Source organism: Anopheles bellator, chromosome 2 (genome assembly GCF_943735745.2).
Source record: "Anopheles bellator chromosome 2, idAnoBellAS_SP24_06.2, whole genome shotgun sequence".
Lineage (NCBI taxonomy): Eukaryota > Metazoa > Arthropoda > Insecta > Diptera > Culicidae > Anopheles > Anopheles bellator.
The window spans coordinates 50055050-50073841 of record NC_071286.1 but is presented as its reverse complement, the minus strand read 5'-3'; the positions used below and the strand labels follow the sequence as shown (position 1 = coordinate 50073841).

The 18792-nt window shown below is 46.6% G+C and overlaps 1 protein-coding gene across 1 annotated transcript in view; it reads left to right on the top strand.

Annotated features, from left to right (window-relative positions):
• LOC131207661 (thrombospondin type-1 domain-containing protein 4) overlaps nucleotides 1-18301 on the top strand; it is a 52561-nt gene extending 34260 nt beyond the window's left edge. The window contains exons 6-10 of the mRNA XM_058200284.1: nucleotides 12218-12416; nucleotides 15503-15811; nucleotides 15877-16862; nucleotides 16934-17110; nucleotides 17212-18301. Of these exons, the coding sequence (XP_058056267.1) occupies nucleotides 12218-12416; nucleotides 15503-15811; nucleotides 15877-16862; nucleotides 16934-17110; nucleotides 17212-17577 (2037 nt within the window). The 3' untranslated portion in view covers nucleotides 17578-18301. The remainder of the gene's footprint in view (nucleotides 1-12217; nucleotides 12417-15502; nucleotides 15812-15876; nucleotides 16863-16933; nucleotides 17111-17211) is intronic.
• The last annotated feature ends 491 nt before the right edge of the window (nucleotides 18302-18792 follow it).

Sequence of the window (18792 nt, the reverse complement as noted above, 5' to 3'; positions counted from 1 at the left end):
ATTCGGTTTTACGAGAATAGCCTAGAGCTACAGGGCACATCTGCATTGCCGGTTCTGCATATGTTGCTGGCCAGTTACGTCGTAGTGGAGGAGATTTGTCTGGCTGTTATCATCAATTTCGTAGTTTCGTCACATTTTCGAACTTCACCCTGAACCTGGGATGCCTCGTGGGACACCAAACATTCTGTGGCGCTGTACCAAAAGTACACACAGAATTGGTGTGCTTCCGTGTACCAAAACACGACCAGCAACCTATTGATGGGAACTTTTGCGATGAATAAACACAAAAGTTGTGCGCTTGGCTGAGTTCTGCACGGTTCAGCTGCAATTCGGGGATTCGGGCGAGGTCAGCGAGCAAAAAGTCCTGCAGGAATCCACCTGCTGAGTCTGAGGGCTGAGAGAATTGAATGGCGAAGGCCAAACTTATCCGGTGTTGCTACGTAAAAAGTGCTCTTCTTTTACTCGTGCTTGGCGCTCCGGATAACTACTAGTAAACCTCCGGTCCGGCCCCGTCCGGTCCGGGTGCACTCAGGCCGTCTGATTTTCCAGAATCCGTCATTCTCAGCGTGGTTTTCCTTTCCTTGGTCCAAACGATGGCAACATACTCGCTCGGTGGTCGTTAAGCAGCTGTGGGGTCACCATACCGCCAAGGTTTACCTGGTCCAGGGTACAATCGCGAAATGTTTCAGAAGATAGTCAGCCTGGCCTAGGAAACAACCGGGTGGTAGTCTTGCACTCACAGGGCCTATGTTTAGGCAGGCAAACAAGACAAAATACAAAATAATTAAGGGCAAGTACTTGCACTGTGTAGTCAACTAGCCAGCCAGCGAAGATCCTTGACCAGTGAACGCAGAGCGGCAAGAAAAGACCAAATGTCTCGGCTCTCTAGGTGTGTTGGGCTGCTTCCTACCATGGGTGTAGAAAGGCTGTTTCTAGTTTTCCGCAGACGATGAAGATTAGTTTTAGCCTAGTGGGGATGGCGCAAAATTCTAGAAGATTTGAGCGAACCGGAGGCAATTTCCATTTCTGAGTACTGAGTAAGTAAAGGATTCCAGTTTCCAGGAATCTGTTTTGCCATCAGGTGTTGCTTACACGCCGAGATAAAAACACATGAAACAAGAGAAACACCTATGGCCAGCGAAAACAGATATTGCATTTAGTTATGCTTTTTCCATCTCGCACATTAGTCATAGATATTATCTCCCAGCGTTGGTTAAATGAAAATAAATGAAAACGATGTTGATCAATAGTTCCCTGCAACGTCCTTGAGTTTCCTTGAAATAAGAATTCCCAGCTCACCACACAATACTCATTAATCAAACTCGGAATATTAGAGTTTTAGCCTGAAGTTGATGTAGTAGTCGCTAATGCTCGTCGTTGTCACGCAGCTGGCCTGGGGAGGTTCGACAAGACCACATTGTTACAGAAAGCAGCAGATGATTTGCATGTCTCCGTTGCAATCAATCAAAAATAAGGTCAATCTGCCGAGGTGTGGATCGAGTCCCACAACTCAATTGGTGATCTGTGCGCAGATCGCATGCAGCGAAAAGACTCGATATGCTGCGTTGTTGCACTCTACATACGTTTTCGACAGTTTTCGATGTTGAAGTTGCAGTAATGTCGCTATCATTAACTCGCGTGTATACACAAAATGTACAAAAGAAGCAAACACAGAGCTTTTAAAACAATCCACAAAAAATGCAAAAACCTGCCGCATGGTCACAGGCAGCAGCAACAGCAATGTTTTGTACACTATTGACTTTCCACAAGGAAAAACAAAACAAAAAGGCTAGTGACCTGGCCTACAAGTCTGCGTACGGAGAGAGCATAGCCCGAGTGCCCATTTTGCTTTTTTTGGCATTTATCAGTAGGTCCTGCGTCATGGGAATGACGCAACATGTTTAGCGTCCCTGCTGACCAATCCAACCGCAGTCTTCACCTGTCACTCCCAACTCTCCGTGGACGTACACCGGCGCCACCGTCGGTGCTTTAAGGTGTGTAAATGACGATATTAGGCCTTTCAACTATTAGGATATTAGGTGAGCAAATGGTTGATGAATTTCGTTACTGGTGGGTCAACATAAATGTACTCTCTTCTTCACGCCCTCGGACCATGTCGATGGAAAGGCTGAACGGCTCTAGAGATCACGTTGATATCTACAGCCCAATTCGCACGGAAGACCTACGGCCTAGCTTTCGTTGCCTTTCGATGTGTCTTGGACCTCACATTATTATTTGAATTATTTTGTGGCTTAAGTCCCCCAAAAAGGCAACGGTCATCTACTGATTGCCGGCCATCCATCTGGGACAATGATCTTTCTGGTCGAACTCGTTGGGAAACGTCGTCGTCCGCCTGAAGTTTATGTAGATCCCACCAGTCCCAAGCCAAGCCAAGTTTGCTAAGGCCAAGGGTGCAGCGGACGACAACAAGTGGCTAATGGCTTAGCATAGGGATCAGGTGTTCCATCGCGGCTTGTTGATCTTTCGTTCATGCCTCACTTAGCGACAAGCCGACGGCCAGTGTTGACCACACTACATACCAAAGTAAGGCACTAATGTAGGACTCGAAACCGAAGCCAAAGGTACACAGCGAAATTACGCACCGAAATATGCAAATGGATATCCAGTATGTCCGTTAAGCAATGCGTGTTCGTGTTAGACAAACGACAAACGAAAAGCCATCCCGTTCTCGAAGCCCTGTCCTTGAATTAAAAAGGACACGGCATTGGGCTCCGAACGGTAGGGAATTTATAGAAAACCGGTATTACTTTTCGTTAGCGAAAACAAAACGATCTGTTTGCTTAACGATATTGAACTGGCGATGAAACAATAACACCCGGTCGGGCGGAAAATATGTTTCATTAATTGTATTTCGCCGCGCATAAAAAAGCACATTTGTTACCCCCACGTCGACGTCGTGTAAGTCATTCAAATGTGGGGTTTGGTCTGGCTGGCTGGGTGGCTCATAAAATAATTGTTCCATCAGCACCCGACCCGGTCCCTGACTCATCGTCATCGTCGTCGTCGTCGCCGGCACCACGATTAAGGTGGGTTTCGCCAAATGTGGAGTCTTTTTTTCTCTCTCGATTTTCGCTCCACAGTTCCGTGTCCCAGGGGTAATTTCCGGTTAATGCACACACTCGACCGGGAAAGCTTTTTTTGCTTTCTTTCGCGCTGTTGCTTTTGGCGATTTACTGTATAAACTTCCATAGTACACGGCGGTGTCCCTACACCTTGAAATCCCATTACTGGGAAACCGCCGGCTGGTACCACTCCTCCTCAGGCAGGGGATGCTTCACATCCTTCGGTCCTTAATAAAGTGACCCACCGCTTATCGTTCGCTGCCCAAAACCACCGCGCAACATGGACGCATGGCCCATTTTCCGAAGAAGCACCGCTTCCGACCCGAGGACGACCCGTGGTCGGCCTAACGGCAGCCCCAACCCCGATATTCTCAGCATTATTGTGGACGCCTGAAGCGCCATGTGCACCATGTGGAGACACGTGGTGCCGCTACCTGCTGCTGGTGCTGCTATCATCAAACATGCATCATCCGGGATTTTTAATTACTTTGCATAGCTGGTGCACCAGTCTTTGTGCCTTACTCACTGGCGTTGGGTTTGGCGTGGCGAAAGCTTAATAAAACTGCTCAAGATAACATCTTCAATCCACTGGCTAAATGGTGCTGGCACGCTGGCAAGATGTCACATTGGCCGGTGTCGCTGTTAAAATGGACAGCTTCACTTGACGGCTACCCCACAACCAGTAAGGTCACTCTTAAAGTCCCGCCTGGCACAGGAGAACTACTCGTACAGAATGATTCCTTTTTACAAACGAATTACGAAAGGTTTCATGCTTGAAGTAGCTCTACACCGTTCTAGGAGCTGCTTCAACCTTTGTAATCAAAACCATTTTTTCCCCTCGAAGTTATGATAGCACGATCCTAATTGTTTTGTTTTTTTCAGAACCCTTGCACGTTTTGATCAGTATCTCACCGACTTCATTCGAATGATTCACCTCCAGAAGGGTCAAGCCAGTTTTGGTTCCAGGTTTTTGAGCAATTCTAGTGCTGCAAAATAAAGGGTTCTCATTAGCAAACGCAATACTATCAAATGCCGAAGAAACTTCCTGGCCCACGGTAACTGCCCGTGATGTTTTGCTGGCCTCACAAAGAACATGTACTACCATTTTCCTCCACATTGGCCAGGACATGGGAATGCTTTGGTATTTTCCACCTTTTAAGCACAGCGCCCGCCGGGCTACACTAGCTCCACCGTGGTGGTGATTGCTTTTCTCTCTGCTGAGCGAACAAAATGCAATGCATCTCATGCAATCGCTGCCGCTCCTGGAAGGTTGAACTTCCGGCTTCCAGGGGATCGCTGGGGCCGATAGTGTGCATTCGACGGCCCATGTCTGCTCCGAGCGCCGACTGTGGAGGGTGTTCAGTGACATTCGAGCCACAACACAGCTTTGCATCGGTTAGCGGGTCTTGTGTTGGGACTTTACCGTTACCGGTCGTTATTGAGTTTTGCGGTACATAAAATATGAAGTGCAGACTGCCTATTGGCACAGTGTAGGTTAGTCGTCGTCATTAATGGTTAAAACATTCGAAAATGTTCACTTAAGGCACTCAATGCAGACTCTGCACCGGAAGGTAACGGGAATAACCAAATCGTTTTCTTAAAGTAAAAGGTCCTTAACACTAGATATGTCACGCCGAACTTTTATTTAAAAGGCTCACTCAAGACATTTATGTATAAAATACAATTTTGATTGCAGAGAGTTGGAAAACATGAAAAACTTATTTCCAAAGTGGTAGGCCTTCAACTCAAGCGGTGCGATATTTCTCATTTCATTCCATTGAAGCTCATTTCCACCTCGGTGGTTATTATGTTAATAGTTATGTTAATATGTTAATAGTGTAATAGTTACACGAACAAACCAGCAACCATTGCAACCACCTCTAGCGCCAAATTCGAATTGCTATGGCCGTGATAGGTCAAGCGACATTCGAAAATGTACTCAACAATGGGTCGATCCAATGAGCTACTGTTAAGCCAACCGTGGTGGACATTTGACCAAAATTGTTTTCCATACAAAAAACGTCTTGAAGGCACCTTTCAAATCAAAATTCAAGCATCGAAAAATATTAAGCCATTTGTTTTTTGCAACCAAATAAAAAAGTGTATCACATATGGCTTACAGAAAACACTCTCCGGTGGGACAATATTCAGAAGTGACCCGTTAACAAACTGACGGGCAAAGCCGAAGCAATATAACCAAAATTTATTTTGGTGCCGGATCGCATCCCATTGCTTGAAACAATAGCATTCAAGTGGAAAAATAGTCATTTCCATAAAATGCTTCCGTTCAACGATGGCCTCAGAATATCTTTTGGATTTTTTCTGTTTTTCTTAAACGCGTTTCACCAGCAAAACACAACGCTTTTGGCACTTCATTTCCTTCATCCTGAGTGTAGCTGCCTGATTGTGATGCCTGATTTCTGGCTACTTGTTGAGTGTGCGGAATCGGATACGCCGTTTCGTGTAGCTCCGACACCAACGGCCAACGGCAAACCTTGTTCACTCATCGGATTTCCCGGTACTTCCCTCCATCGAACTCCGGTTCCGGGCAGGACTGTGAAATTGCCTTCGCAGACGGGCTGGGCCCACGGGATTTGCTTCAGGCCTCTAAGCAGACATTATTATTTTATGAGTTTTAATTTCAATTACCGCCACTGGCGTAATGATTCCACGGAAACGACGCCATACCAGCTACGTCGAGGTGGTGAGCCACTCATGGTTGAAAACATTTGATGTTACTTCAGCGTCAGGCCCCGCAATTCTGAACGGAAGCTGACGGGGTCTGTCAATGGAAAGCCCATCAGCTCTCGCGCTGATACTCGGCACTGAAGAGCCTCACATTCCTATCCCTTTTTCACGCTCTGGCTGGATAGTGGAGGGTTCGCATAGAAATCCAATTCCAATCCAAATCAGACACAAAGGCACAACATCAATCGGCACCGCTCTGGTGACCGGACCCGTCCTCCTGTTAATTTACCCCGGATCATGCTCTCGTACTAACGACTTGTATGCACCAATCGCCCCAGATAAACGACGGTGTGCCTCACCGCTCCCGATAATCGATTGCGTGTCGGGCAACGCTGCTACTGAGCGCTTCGGACTGGCTGCAGCTCTTCATTATCGACGCGAATAATGGGCACTAGTCGTAAACATTCCGCCTGTGAAAGTGTATTCATTTACAGTCCCATAATGATAATGCTGCCGCAATGGGATTAACCTCCGCTCGCGCCTCTTGATCGGAATCTCCTCGGAACTGGGAGCGCCCGCCAGCGCCAGCCCGAATGCCTATTAATTACTGACCAAAATCAAACATTCATCAATATCCTCCGGGTGCACTCCATAAGCTCCGCTCGGGGACTTGAGCACATCATTTTCAACGCGCCACTCTTGTGGCCGCGGGCGATGATGGAACAATTTTAAAAATTAATTATCTCTTTGCGGGAAGCGGTGAAAACCGTTGTTGGCAAATAAACTACTGCCGTAATAAATTACACGGTTTTGCCGCTTTGGTCAAAGCACTTTTTGATGCAGAATATTGGTTATAATCTGGGACCCCATGTGCATCGGGCACCATGTGGGCGATAATGATTGCGATATAATTGTCAGCGACTCGTCTTATGTGTACCAATCTGCATATGCTTGTCAATAAACGACGGTTGGTCGGCCTTAATCAAGTCAGTTCATTGGTTTTGCTTCACCGATAGTGATAAGTGGATCTTATCATACCAAACACTGGCATGCCTTTGGATGATAAAAACACACCACACATAATTCGTTTTTGGTGTTATTAAAACTTCGGAATAGTGGACAAAATAAGAGCTATGCCCGATGGCTATTTAAACATTCTTCAATAGGCTCATTCCGGCCTCCAAAAAGCCCGCCCGTTTGATGTTAGACAGCTTTGCTAGCTCAGCTAGCTCGGCCAGACCCTTGGGCGAAAGTTTGGATCGTATTGTGCAAGATTCTATAATGAAATTGTTTGTAGCAATATTGAAAGAAAACAGGTCTTTCTCTCGTTTCGTATAATGCAAAATGCAACCCTTAGGCACGGCTTTCGCGATTATGCTCGGCGCAATGCTTCGCTGGTGCTTCGCAATGCTCCATAATAGCACCGCGCACACGGGTACATCTCAACCCCGTCATTATCTTTGATCTTCGTCCTCTTAAACATCCGGAGGCATCTGAAAGCAATAACTTGCTCTCCTCGGCCATTGCTTTCGACTGCTTGGCATTTCCATTAAAAACAAACCGCCCGAATGGTAAAGAAAAAGCGTGTTTAGAACACGTTGCTCGTGGGTTTTCTACTATTACGCAGGAAATTTCCGTCTCTACTCCATTGTATCATAAAATACTTATCATTGCACAAAGAAAGTGATCGACTGCTGAACACATTCATTGATACTTTTGGAATATTTTCAAAAAATGCGCCCAAATTCTGCTGTTGGTTATCAAACATAGTTCAAACATACATCTATTACGGGATGAAACGATGATGAAAACAACACCATGCAACGAAGAACACCGTAGAATGGCCTCAATGTTGAGTGAATAAACCTTGCACGGCATCATTCGTGCCGGAGTGTCCTGCGTGATCGCTAGTTGGACCGGCACACCCATATAAACTTCTGAAGGCCTTTCTACGCCGAGATGCACACTTAAGATGGGTTCTTTCACTGCTCTTTCATACAGGAGTATATTGGTTTCTTGATTCAATCCCGATAGCAGGTGTTGCCATGAATAGAAAACCAGAGAGTGCTTCTGACCGGCAAAAGTCTGCTCGGCAAGAAAGAATTTGCTGTGCTACCGACTAGTCAGAATGAAGGAGCTAGTTTCTTACTTCGGACAGTCCGACTCCGAGGCGTAAGATATATTTTCAATCATCCTCGCTCTGGATAGCCGTTTCGGGAAAATTGAAACAACTCGAAGGCGAGGGTTTAGTGATAAGATTGGATTCTTGGCCTTCAGAGCGTGTTTCTCGGAGCAGTTTGGCTTTTTTTTATAGATTTGACGAACGACGCCATAGTTGAAATGTACATTTGGTTTAAAAAGTTGCATCAAACCTGCCCCATTCATTTCATATATCGCTGCTGTCGCTGCAGCGGACTGAGAAACTTTATAATGTGCAAAACGAACCTCTCCTCGATTGTAACGAACCTTGGCGCACTTACCAATTTACCTTCATCATCCTATAAAAATAAGTAAAGAAATGGGCAACACGGGAAGACAGAACAAAGTGCATATCGCCCCGATGAGCCGCACGAAGCCTAGCGAAGAGGCTTATTCATATCATTTAACTTTTACGCTCTTGGGGGCCTATGCTGTCCTCCTTTTCTGCTGCAGCATAAGTAAAAGGACCCTTGAGGGCATAACAAAAAGAAAACACAATTTATCCGGAACAAATACCTAGTTAGCGGATCCCATGGCAAGCCAGGTTTCTGGAGTCGCGCCATCATCGCGTCTTACTCCGATCCGATACAGTAAACTGTCTGTCCGAGATAGAAATGCAACTTTGTTGAATTCCTCGCCCTTGCTGCTTGTCATTCCTAAACCTGTGAGGCAAACCGGTGAAACCAAACAGGATCTTCGTTCGCTGAAAATCATACCTGACACACCACGAGTGGTCTTCAGCAAGTCGACAAAGTTATCAATAAAATGTCGGCAATCAACCAAACCGTCAAACTTCACGGTGCTAAGACGGATTGGTTGAAGACGAGCGGTAGTTTGTGAGTCAACCTACGAGGACCAACGAAGTCTAGTGGTGTTTTCAGCGTCAGTGCAATCCAATAAATTTCGGGACGGGTTCGGGTGGCCGAAATGAAATTATAACACTTTATAGGTTATGAAAGTGTAATGAAGATCGACGCGGGAATAAGCCTGCCGTCGGCTGTCCGCCGTTTGCCGGACTCCCGATGGGCAGGTGCCCCGCTGATAGCCGGGTTGCCGACTAACTTAATCACCGCTTAGTGACGGGATGGCTCTTCGAAACTTTTCTCCACGAAATCTTTCCACAGCACGTTTTTTCAAGCAATCTTTTGATATCCGTCACGGCATTGCCGCGCGTGAATCGGGGATTATGTGGGGATTAATAGAAACTGGGTGCGCCAGAACGAAAAAGGAATGCCAGTTTATGGACGAGTTGCGTTGGATGGTGCGTAATTAATATAACTTAATCGGCAAACTTTCTGCTTCGCGCCACAAACCATAACCTGCCGTTGTGTTTCGTTTAGTTTTGGTTTTAGTCCAACGTCCAACGGTGGATTGACGTCTTGAGACCTGCCCTTGCTATACGGAATTTCGCTGTCGTTACTAGAAAAACTGGACATTGCAATTACTACTTATCTGGAGCATCACATTGGCGCATTCGCTTTAGTAGATGTTTGGGGAAATGAGCCAAGTAGGAAAACGTTGGGGAAAATAATATTCAACACAATAATTCCTTTCCCTCCTGCCGTGGTTGGCAAAAAATTGATGTTTTTAAGCTAGCTTGCCGTTTGTCATCACAGGATACTTACGACACGTTCGTCACTCTCCCTATACATTAGCGTTCCCCGGTTGATCATGCTAATGCCGTCGGATCCTTTTCCGTGGAAAAGGTTTAGCCGTTGCGAGAAGCCACCGTTTGGGCACTTCAGGGAAGGTGGTTGTCTATAATATGCAAAGTGTAAGCAATAAAATTCAAGCAATATGTTAGACCCGAGAATATGGCTGACCCGAGAGGTGTCGATAATCTTAATGGCAATGTTGACAACTCTTTTGCGTGATAAATGATGAATACCTGGTTCCCGGTTCTACCGACGTGGTGTAGTGATTAAATCGAGGAGTGTTCGAGTAGTACAACGTTACAGCAACGATTCTTCCCGCTAATAAGTGCAACCACAAAGTTTTTCAAGTTTACAACATGAACAACATCATCAACGAATGTAAATGAAGCACGAGTGGTTCTCTCTAGTTGTCTAGTCATGTGTTCAAAAGTTCAAAATCAAATATTCACCGGTTTCGCAGTGATTAATTAGCCGTAGAAATATATTACCTGTTAAATGTAATATTTTTAAGTAAATATTCCACGTTTGGTAACAGAGCGGGGATACGTCAAAAACAGAGCTGAGAATTACTCACATCCGCGCTCGATCTATTCAGCTTTACAATCGTTTTCAGCAACCTTGCTGTCCTTACAGAAACAACCGACTCCACTTCGTTGTGCATGAAGGACTATTCGACTTTAGAGAATAGTTGTGCTCAGTGATTTCTTCCGTTCCGTGTCCTGCCCTTGGAAACGGCTCTGCCCTTTCCCTGTGCGAGTGTTTAGTAAAAAGTTAACGCAAGTTGAACTGTTTTAAATGTTTTTAAAAACATCATTCCTCCGGATCGTTGCCGTTGCAGTACTGGTGGTAAGTAGCACTGATGTGCCCTCTGTGCTTGCAGCAATTGAGAGGGCCACCATTGAGGGTTTGCCGAGTCCCAACGCCGAGAGTAGCATGATATATCGGACTCAAGAGTATTGTTTCTACGGGAGGCGATAGCTCTTAGTTATGGAAATTTATTCCCGAGCTACCCCGAGTAGCAAGACTGTTGTTAGAGGGTGGATTAGATGCCAAACTTTAAACTCAGAGGTAAACTAACGGCCGGCAATGGACTCCTTTCGGGGACGGGCCCGAGACCGCTCGCGCACCCCCGAAGTGGTCGCAACTGGTGGCTTTCAGCGCTTATTTAATCAAAGAAACAGGACACCTTCGTGCGTTTCTGGGTGTTTTTATCGTGCAAACGGTGTCTTAATTATTCCGACTGGATTACCACAGCGGATTGCTGTTCGGAAGTGAGAAAATGGAATAATTAAGCGAATTCTCGAGCCGGTCCGGCAATGTTCCCGTGGCTTGTAGCCAACAGGTTTGCAGCGAATTTCCCTTTAATGCTTGGCCGAGACCTTTGGACCATCGTGAGAATGATTAATTGATTTTCATGAGTTCAGTATTGAGTGTAGCTTCGTTTTATGATGTTTTAATGGCTGCCCGGTGGTGGCGGCTCTAATTTGCAATTTGTACGAAAAGCTTAGTAGCTTAGCATAGTTTTACCAATATTGTTTCCTGTCCGGCTTTACATTACTTTTGCTAGGCAGTGCCGATTTAAAGACGTAAAAAACATGATTAAAAAGGATTTCTAAGTTGATGAATCTGATCGATTAACATGTTTTGATTTGATTTTGGAGATGACCCGACTACTTATCAAATTCAGTGAGAAAAATCTAAGTATAATCAATAATCAACTGTTTAACTTTATTTAATCGGTTCATTTACGTTAATACATCGGTTAATTTATGTCTACTTACGTCCAAGATCCTACTGCATTCTACAATGATCCTTCAATTATTTTTAAACATTTTTCATCATCATGTGTTGTGTTGAATGTTTACGACTTATGTGTGGTATGCTCCCCACTAAGGAGGCCGCGTCTAGTTGCTATGGTATCATTCGAGCAAATGAAATCAATCGATTTCGTCACTTTTTGAGACTCTCAAAGGGCCACCAATCCACTTCGTGTGCGGATGTAGCGGTTTTTTGTTAGAAAAGGTTTCGTAGAGTAAAGAGCAAAACACTCAATCGGAAACACGCCGCACTGCAGCTCCTTGCCACCACACACCGAACCGGCGAGTTTGAGGCCAAGGCACGAGGAAATTAAAAGCAAACAACGTTTCTTAAGAGTCAAAAGAACGGAAGACATTTTCCTGGCCACCTGGCCCCCTCGCAAAGTAATTGAGAAACCAGGTGTTGCGTTCCTTTCTGAGCCTGGTGCACAGAATAAAGTTCTGCCACGTTTTCTAAACGTTTTTTTAGAACCGTATTTCTTCCGCCGAGAAAGCAGAGTAGAAGACCGAAAGTGTTTCGCTTTCACGGCCAGCCTTTCTGTCTCGCGTCGTCTTGTCGTCTCACGTTCAATTAACCGAAAACAAAAACATGATGTTAAGTGACCCATATTAGCTGTACGGTTGTGTTTGTACCTCCCTGTACTAGTATATGTGCACCCTGTCGCACAATTCAGAATCTTGGAGATTCAAGGATTCAGGAAGATTCAGTTTTGGCAATATGGTTCTTTCTGCGAACGATACCTACTTTACATAACACGTTCCGATTTCATTCCAGGCCGTTCATAACAGTGGCGTAATTTCGGGCACGTTCATGAACAATGGCGCCGTCCGGTGCGGGACTACTGTGTGTCGACCAGTTTCGGGCATCTACACGAAGACCAATCCCAACAATGGCTACGTCCACGTGGCCACCATCCCATCCGGAGCGTCGAACATAACGGTCACCGAGCTGCAGAACAGCCAGAACTATCTCGGTAAGTAACGCGCGCAGCTCGCACGATTGGCCACCGATGTGTTAACCGAGGATCACACTTTGTTAATGCACTTTCCGACGGTTTTTCAAAGAAGAGCACCCGGATCATCTTAAAAATAACGGCGGCCCACTTTTACGGGGGTGTGAATGTTATCTTTTTTTTTAGTTTATGCCGTGACCCCTCTTCAGAGTGGCCAATAAAAGCGAATGCCATCTCTAATGAAAACGATGAAAGTGTCCTCAAGTTCCGAGTGTATGGCTGGCTGAAGAGGAGACCATTTGCTCGCCGGAACCGGATGACACTTCGCTGTGGTCCGTTTTCCTTTACTTCTTTTAATTGGTATGCCAACAGTCACCGCAAGGACGCAAGGACCCATCTGGACATTAACGACCGACAGACTACGGTTCTGACTGATGGTTAAATGTTGCCTCTCTTTACACCTATGCATCTCCGATACATATGCACGTATCGCGTAACAGTCTCGTAGATGGTCCATTGTGCCAATGTAGTGCGGTGCTGGGGACCTTAACCCCTGATGCTGTTTTTGCGCTTCTGCAGCAAGCCGGGAGAGAAGTTCCGTTTCCGCGTGCCGAAATCTCGTAAATAAATGATGCACTCGACGGATCCCTGGGATTCGAGGGTCAGATTCCTGCGTTTCGAGCTTCGAGCACCATAACGTATGGGATCTCGCACCCGATGGCGATTTTTTGTTTGCTGTTTGCTTGGTTAAACTAAAAATGCAAAATGTGAGGTGTTACTGCGCAATGCATTTGTGTTCACCAGCACTGCCACTGATACCGACTCCGATCCGGCCAATAATGGGTTTAAAGTCTGCTCCATTCGTCTGCTTTTGATCCCCGAGCAACCCTGTACCCTGTTTCGCACGCCGTCCCGGTGACTTGCGCGGTTCGGTATTACCATTTGCTAATACATTTTCCAAGTGCTAGTGAATCATGCCGAAACTCGACGGAAAGAGAAATTATCATAAAATAACGCATAAATCGGAGAATAATGAAGCAACAACCGCACAGTCGCGCGATCCATGCCGGGTTCGGCCAATTGAGATAAATTCAGATTGATGGTCCCGCCACCGAAAGTGTTTGCTCGGTTTGCTCCCTTTCCAGACGATTATAGAATATGCTCAGGCCCGTTCACGAACGCAACACCGGCCAGGCGTCATTCGAATGCACAGTTCTCACAGGGGAAAAAGTCCAAACGCCAACGCGTCGCCGAACGGCTTTCCGCATTGCACCATCGGGCCCGGGCCCGGGATGTGCTCGATTTATCCCTACACAACCCCCCCATGCCTTCCCCCTCCACCATGCGAACGATGCACAATCCCCTCTGTTGTGGCAGCAAAGAGGACAAAAGCTATGCATGTGGTGCACCCATAACCAAATTAAGATGGAAATCTGTCCGATGCACACCTTAATTTACCGTCCATTTCCATCCGAAAGAGGCGCCAGCACCGGCGAAACATCGCCCATTAATTCATGCACCGCAACACCGGAACTGCCTTGTGTTGTGTCGCCCGGACCCAGGCCCGCTGTGTTTTTTGTTTCGTCTAGCGCTGTTGGAACTCGGGCAATAGGGGCACGACAGCTCAGGTTATAGTTTAAGCGTCGTTGGGTTCAATAAAACATATCCCAGAGCCGAGCCAAGAAAGGGTGTCGAATGAAGGTGAGCGGAGAACGGTTGGCCAAAAGAAAGCCTGAATTGCCTGCACGGAGGAACAATAGGAACTGGGAGTAAAAAGGAAATGCCAACCCGCAGTGATGGGGCTAAGAAAAGTTCGCCTCATTCGCCTCGGGGCAGCAAGGGGAGGCAGGGAGGGAGCAATGTTTATTGAGGTACTCATGCTGCGTCTGCTTGGCCCATAAATAGTTTGAAGGCAGCAAACGGCTTCAAAGCGGCATTACACACGAAGAAGTTGTGACCGGATTGAAGCAGAACGTATGTACTTCCTGACTGACTGGCACAACGTTGCGTTTCCGTCAAAATGTGTCAGTGTAGTCTCGCCTGAATACACTTGTTCCAACGCGATTCCAATTTATGAATTCCATCCCTGAAGTGAGAATCTGTAAGGGCTTCAAGGTACGCCTCCACAGCTGTTATGACCTCATCATTTGATGAAAAGCGGTGTCAACGCATGATTGTTGTTTGGGTCTGGAAGCAGATGGAAGTTGCTTTGGAAGTAAGCTCCAACAAATCCGGGGTTTATAAAAGAGGATGTTTCGTTTCTGCAAACGGGTCTTTTTCACATTTTTTTCGTTCACATGGTTCAACAATATGCAGATTACAATAATATTCAGTACTTACTGTTTTACCAGTTTCCAAGTAATCTTGGAGTGCTCATGGAATATGCTCGCAGTGCTTCTCGTAGTGGTTAAAAAAATTTAAACATGGCGATTTTAACTTAACAAACAAAGAGCGTCGAAAACTCCTAAAAAGGACTTTCTGGTGGGACCAGAAAGGTGTGGTGTACCACAGAAGCTTTTAACCCTGGTGAAACCGTTAACACAGATCGCTGGTGACGTCAATCGATCAATTTGATCCATGCATTGGTCATAGAACGACCAGAATGAGCCAGAAGACACGGTGTGGTAACTTGGCTCCATGACAATGCGCCTGGATACGAAGCAAAACTGCTTCAAAATACAAGCTGGAAGCTGCTAAGCCATCGGCCGTATTCAGCAAACTTGGTCAGGGGATTTTGTGAACCTCTTTCCGGCAGGGACACTTCCGTTGAGCTCCAGAAGCAGGCTATGGTCGACTTCCGCTCTGCGCACTTGATTAACTAGTCCTTCAACTGCGGCCAGCGATTGGTTTTTTCTTTTATTTTGGAAGATGTCAGATTTTGAGGTGTCCCAAGAAAGGTTTTGGGTTTTTAGAAACGCACGTAAGTATTGTTATTGTGTTTGATTTTTTTGTTATTGAACTTGTGTTCAAACATATCGAGAGCTATGCAACGTTGCGGCCATGCATGATATTCTTTCCACATGCCCCAGGGCGCAGAGATCTCCAGAAAAGTATCCAAATTCATGTGAATTTTCCAGACATTCATTAACTGTTCTCTTGTTTTACAGCGCTCAAAACAAACGATCAGCGATTTTTCATCAACGGAGACTATACGATCTCGCTTAGCGGCCATTACGTTGCCGCCGGGACCGTGTTCGACTATCGCCGAATTGATGGGCTGAACAACGGGTCGAACAGCAGCTTCCGGCACGTGGAGGGCATCACGGAGTGGGTGACCGCCCTCGGGCCTACCAGCGAACCGGTGCAGCTGTTTCTTCTCTCTCAGTCACCGAACCCGGGTATCAAGTACGAGTATCTGCTGCCAGTCAGCACGGTGTCTGCAGAGCCATCATCGCTGGAAGATCCGCGCTCAGAAGGTACGCTCCCGTCGCATCTGGTGACGTTTTCCTGTTTCCTCTTACGTTTGCTTTCCTGCTTCTAGCTGCGAACGAAATTTCCGAAAAAGCGAACCTTCGTGTGCCGAAGCAACGCCCAGTGACGATTGCAAGTAACGGCACCACCAGCACTTCCGGTCGGGCAGTCGGCCAGCGCAAGCGGAAATACCTCTGGAAGGTGATTGGATTCAGCGCGTGCAGCAAGTCGTGCGGCGGAGGCATCCAGCAGCCGATCATCAAGTGTGTCCGCGAGTCCCCGACGCGGGTGTTTTCCCCCAAACGGTGCACCCACCTGCAGCAACCGATCCTGAACGAAAACCTGATGCGCTGCAACACACAGCCGTGTCCGGCGTACTGGAAGCTGGGTGACTGGAATCAGTGCAACTGCGAGGAAAAGTACGACGAAGCGGTTTTCCGGACGCGTGAAGTAAAGTGCGTCCAGGAGCTACTGTCCGGCATCGTGATACAGGTCAGCAATGGGGCGTGCTTGGACGAGCTACCACCGAGTACGGAGCAGTGCGAATGCTCGCGGGTTGTCAAACCGACACCAGCGGCATCCGTCCCGCATTCTGCAGCGCCACAGGTTGAACCACCGCGCCATAGGCAGACCGGAAATGGGCAACAGCAAGAACATCACGGCCACCACCGAGGCCATCGCGGTCACCAGCAGCCCCAACATCATGCACTGGGGGACGGGGCTGGGCGTGGCGTTACCGGGACACAGAACGATGCGGATACCACGTCGACGGGAACCGTCGTCAGCGGCCATTATGGGCAGCAGCGGCAGGACATAAACCGCATCCACTATCGGGCTGAATCGAAAAAAACCGGCATCTGGATAACGGCCAACTGGAGTACACGCTGCTCGACGACCTGCGGTATCGGACTGCAGACCCGTTCGATCTTCTGCGATCGCAGCTCGTCGCCCAACTTTGAACGGTGCGACCTGCGCCTCATGCCGGAGACTTCGCGAGAGTGTACCAGCGATCGGGCGTGCGAGTATGGCGAGTGGTTCACCGGACCGTGGACGTTGGTGAGTTTCGTCTTTCGAATTCAATGAAATTGAAGAAACAAACGGAACCTCCAATCGCTCTTCTGTTACAGTGCTCGGGCGATTGTTTCAACTTGACCCGCTCCAGGACGGTGCTCTGCATACGCAACGATCAGTTTGCCCCGGAAAACGACTGCGATCAAAGCCTGAAGCCCAAAGCGATCGAAGCCTGCGACAGTGAATTGTTCGACGATTGCAAACCGAGGTGGCACTTTTCCGACTGGACAGAGGTACAGAGACTGCAGAGTGTTCATTGACTGTAGAAAGGGTTTTTTTTAAGAAGAAACCGTAAGTCTCAGCTTTTCGTGCCGTTATTGTATCTCCCCAACAGTGCACCAAACCTTGTGGCAGTGGTAATCAGCGTCGCGTCGTCAAATGCTTGGAGTTCAATTTGCGCGACAAAATGCTTCAGGAATCGGTTAGTTGCCGCTACGCTGACCGGCCGACTGCCTACCGGATGTGCAACGAGGACCTCTGCCCGCAGACAACGGCCACGCCCGTCACAACGACAGCCGCAGGCTCGACGTCGCTGTTTCCCCTGCTGGATTCGGACGAATATCGCACCGATCCAATGCTGAACGACGAACATTGTCGCGACCAGTTCCCAAACTGCTCGATCGTGATGAAGGCCAAACTGTGTAGCTTTGACTACTACATGCAGGCCTGCTGCGTGACCTGCCGAAATCAGCAGAATTAATGAGCAGACGCATGGCGAAGTACTAACGAGAGGCTACGCAAGCCACAAGGCTACGCAAGTGTGTTTTTGCCATATTTCCCACATCGTGAGTTCCTCAACCGCATAGTCGTTTGTCAGTTTTCCGTTTGCCGCCATCAATTGACAGTATTTGAAAAATCAAGCATGGTCGTACTATTGTTTTCCTTTCCGATTCGTCCCAACAAACCATCAATCACCGACAAATTGATAGACGGATGAACGTTGTTCTCTCAAAGCTACGACTAACACAGCACACCAATAAAGTCACTCATACTACTAACGAATCACACACACCACAAAGAATGAGTGTAAGGAGGATACACAAATTGGCGCGAACGAACGAACGAACTTCTTATTTGTTTGGATATTGGTGAAAGATTCGAGAAAAATGTCAGTTTTTTATCCCATTGGCAAAGTATGAACGTAGAAACAGAACAGAAACCTACGAAACGCCTCATATAGAAATGGAGGTTATAATCATTTTAAGATTATAAGAAAAAGCAGTAAATGGAGAAGTCAAACGAATTTTCCGAAATAGAAAGCTGTAGGGATTAGATATTTATCAAAAAGAAGATTTAAATCAACAATGCAGTGTTAATCATCAAAGAAATCCATTATCGTCAGTAAGCATTTGAAAATAAAGAAAAACATCAACAGACAGACAGACAAGCAAACAAACAAACAAACAACTGCAAAATAAATTAATTTTCACTCACTATACGAGTTTTTTCTTTTTATTTTAATTTAGAAAACGGCCAACCGTTAGCAAACGCTTTGCTTAAACCCGGTCCAGACGCTACGATGCATCTCTACGATGTGTCTGAGCAACGATTATCGTAGCGTCTGGACCGGGCTTTACAGTATGTATGATGAATTTTTAACCGGTTCAATCAAACCGTGAATGAACCAGTTCTTTAAACCGGTCCGCCCTCTACGGAACGATCACATTCGTAATTAATCATCGTTTACCCGAGAACGAGAATGTTGAACGAACGAAGAAAATGCAAGACTATCGAACACTTTCGGAATGCATTTTCTTCCCCGTTCAAAACATTCACCGTCTAAGAAGGCACTACGTAAGCGAAACAATGTGGTATAAAACAAAATATGTTATTGCTTTTCAAAGCAAAATCATCAAATATATGGTTTAACAAAGTCGATAATTTAACTAATTTAAATCTCCAGCAGTAGTGCTGG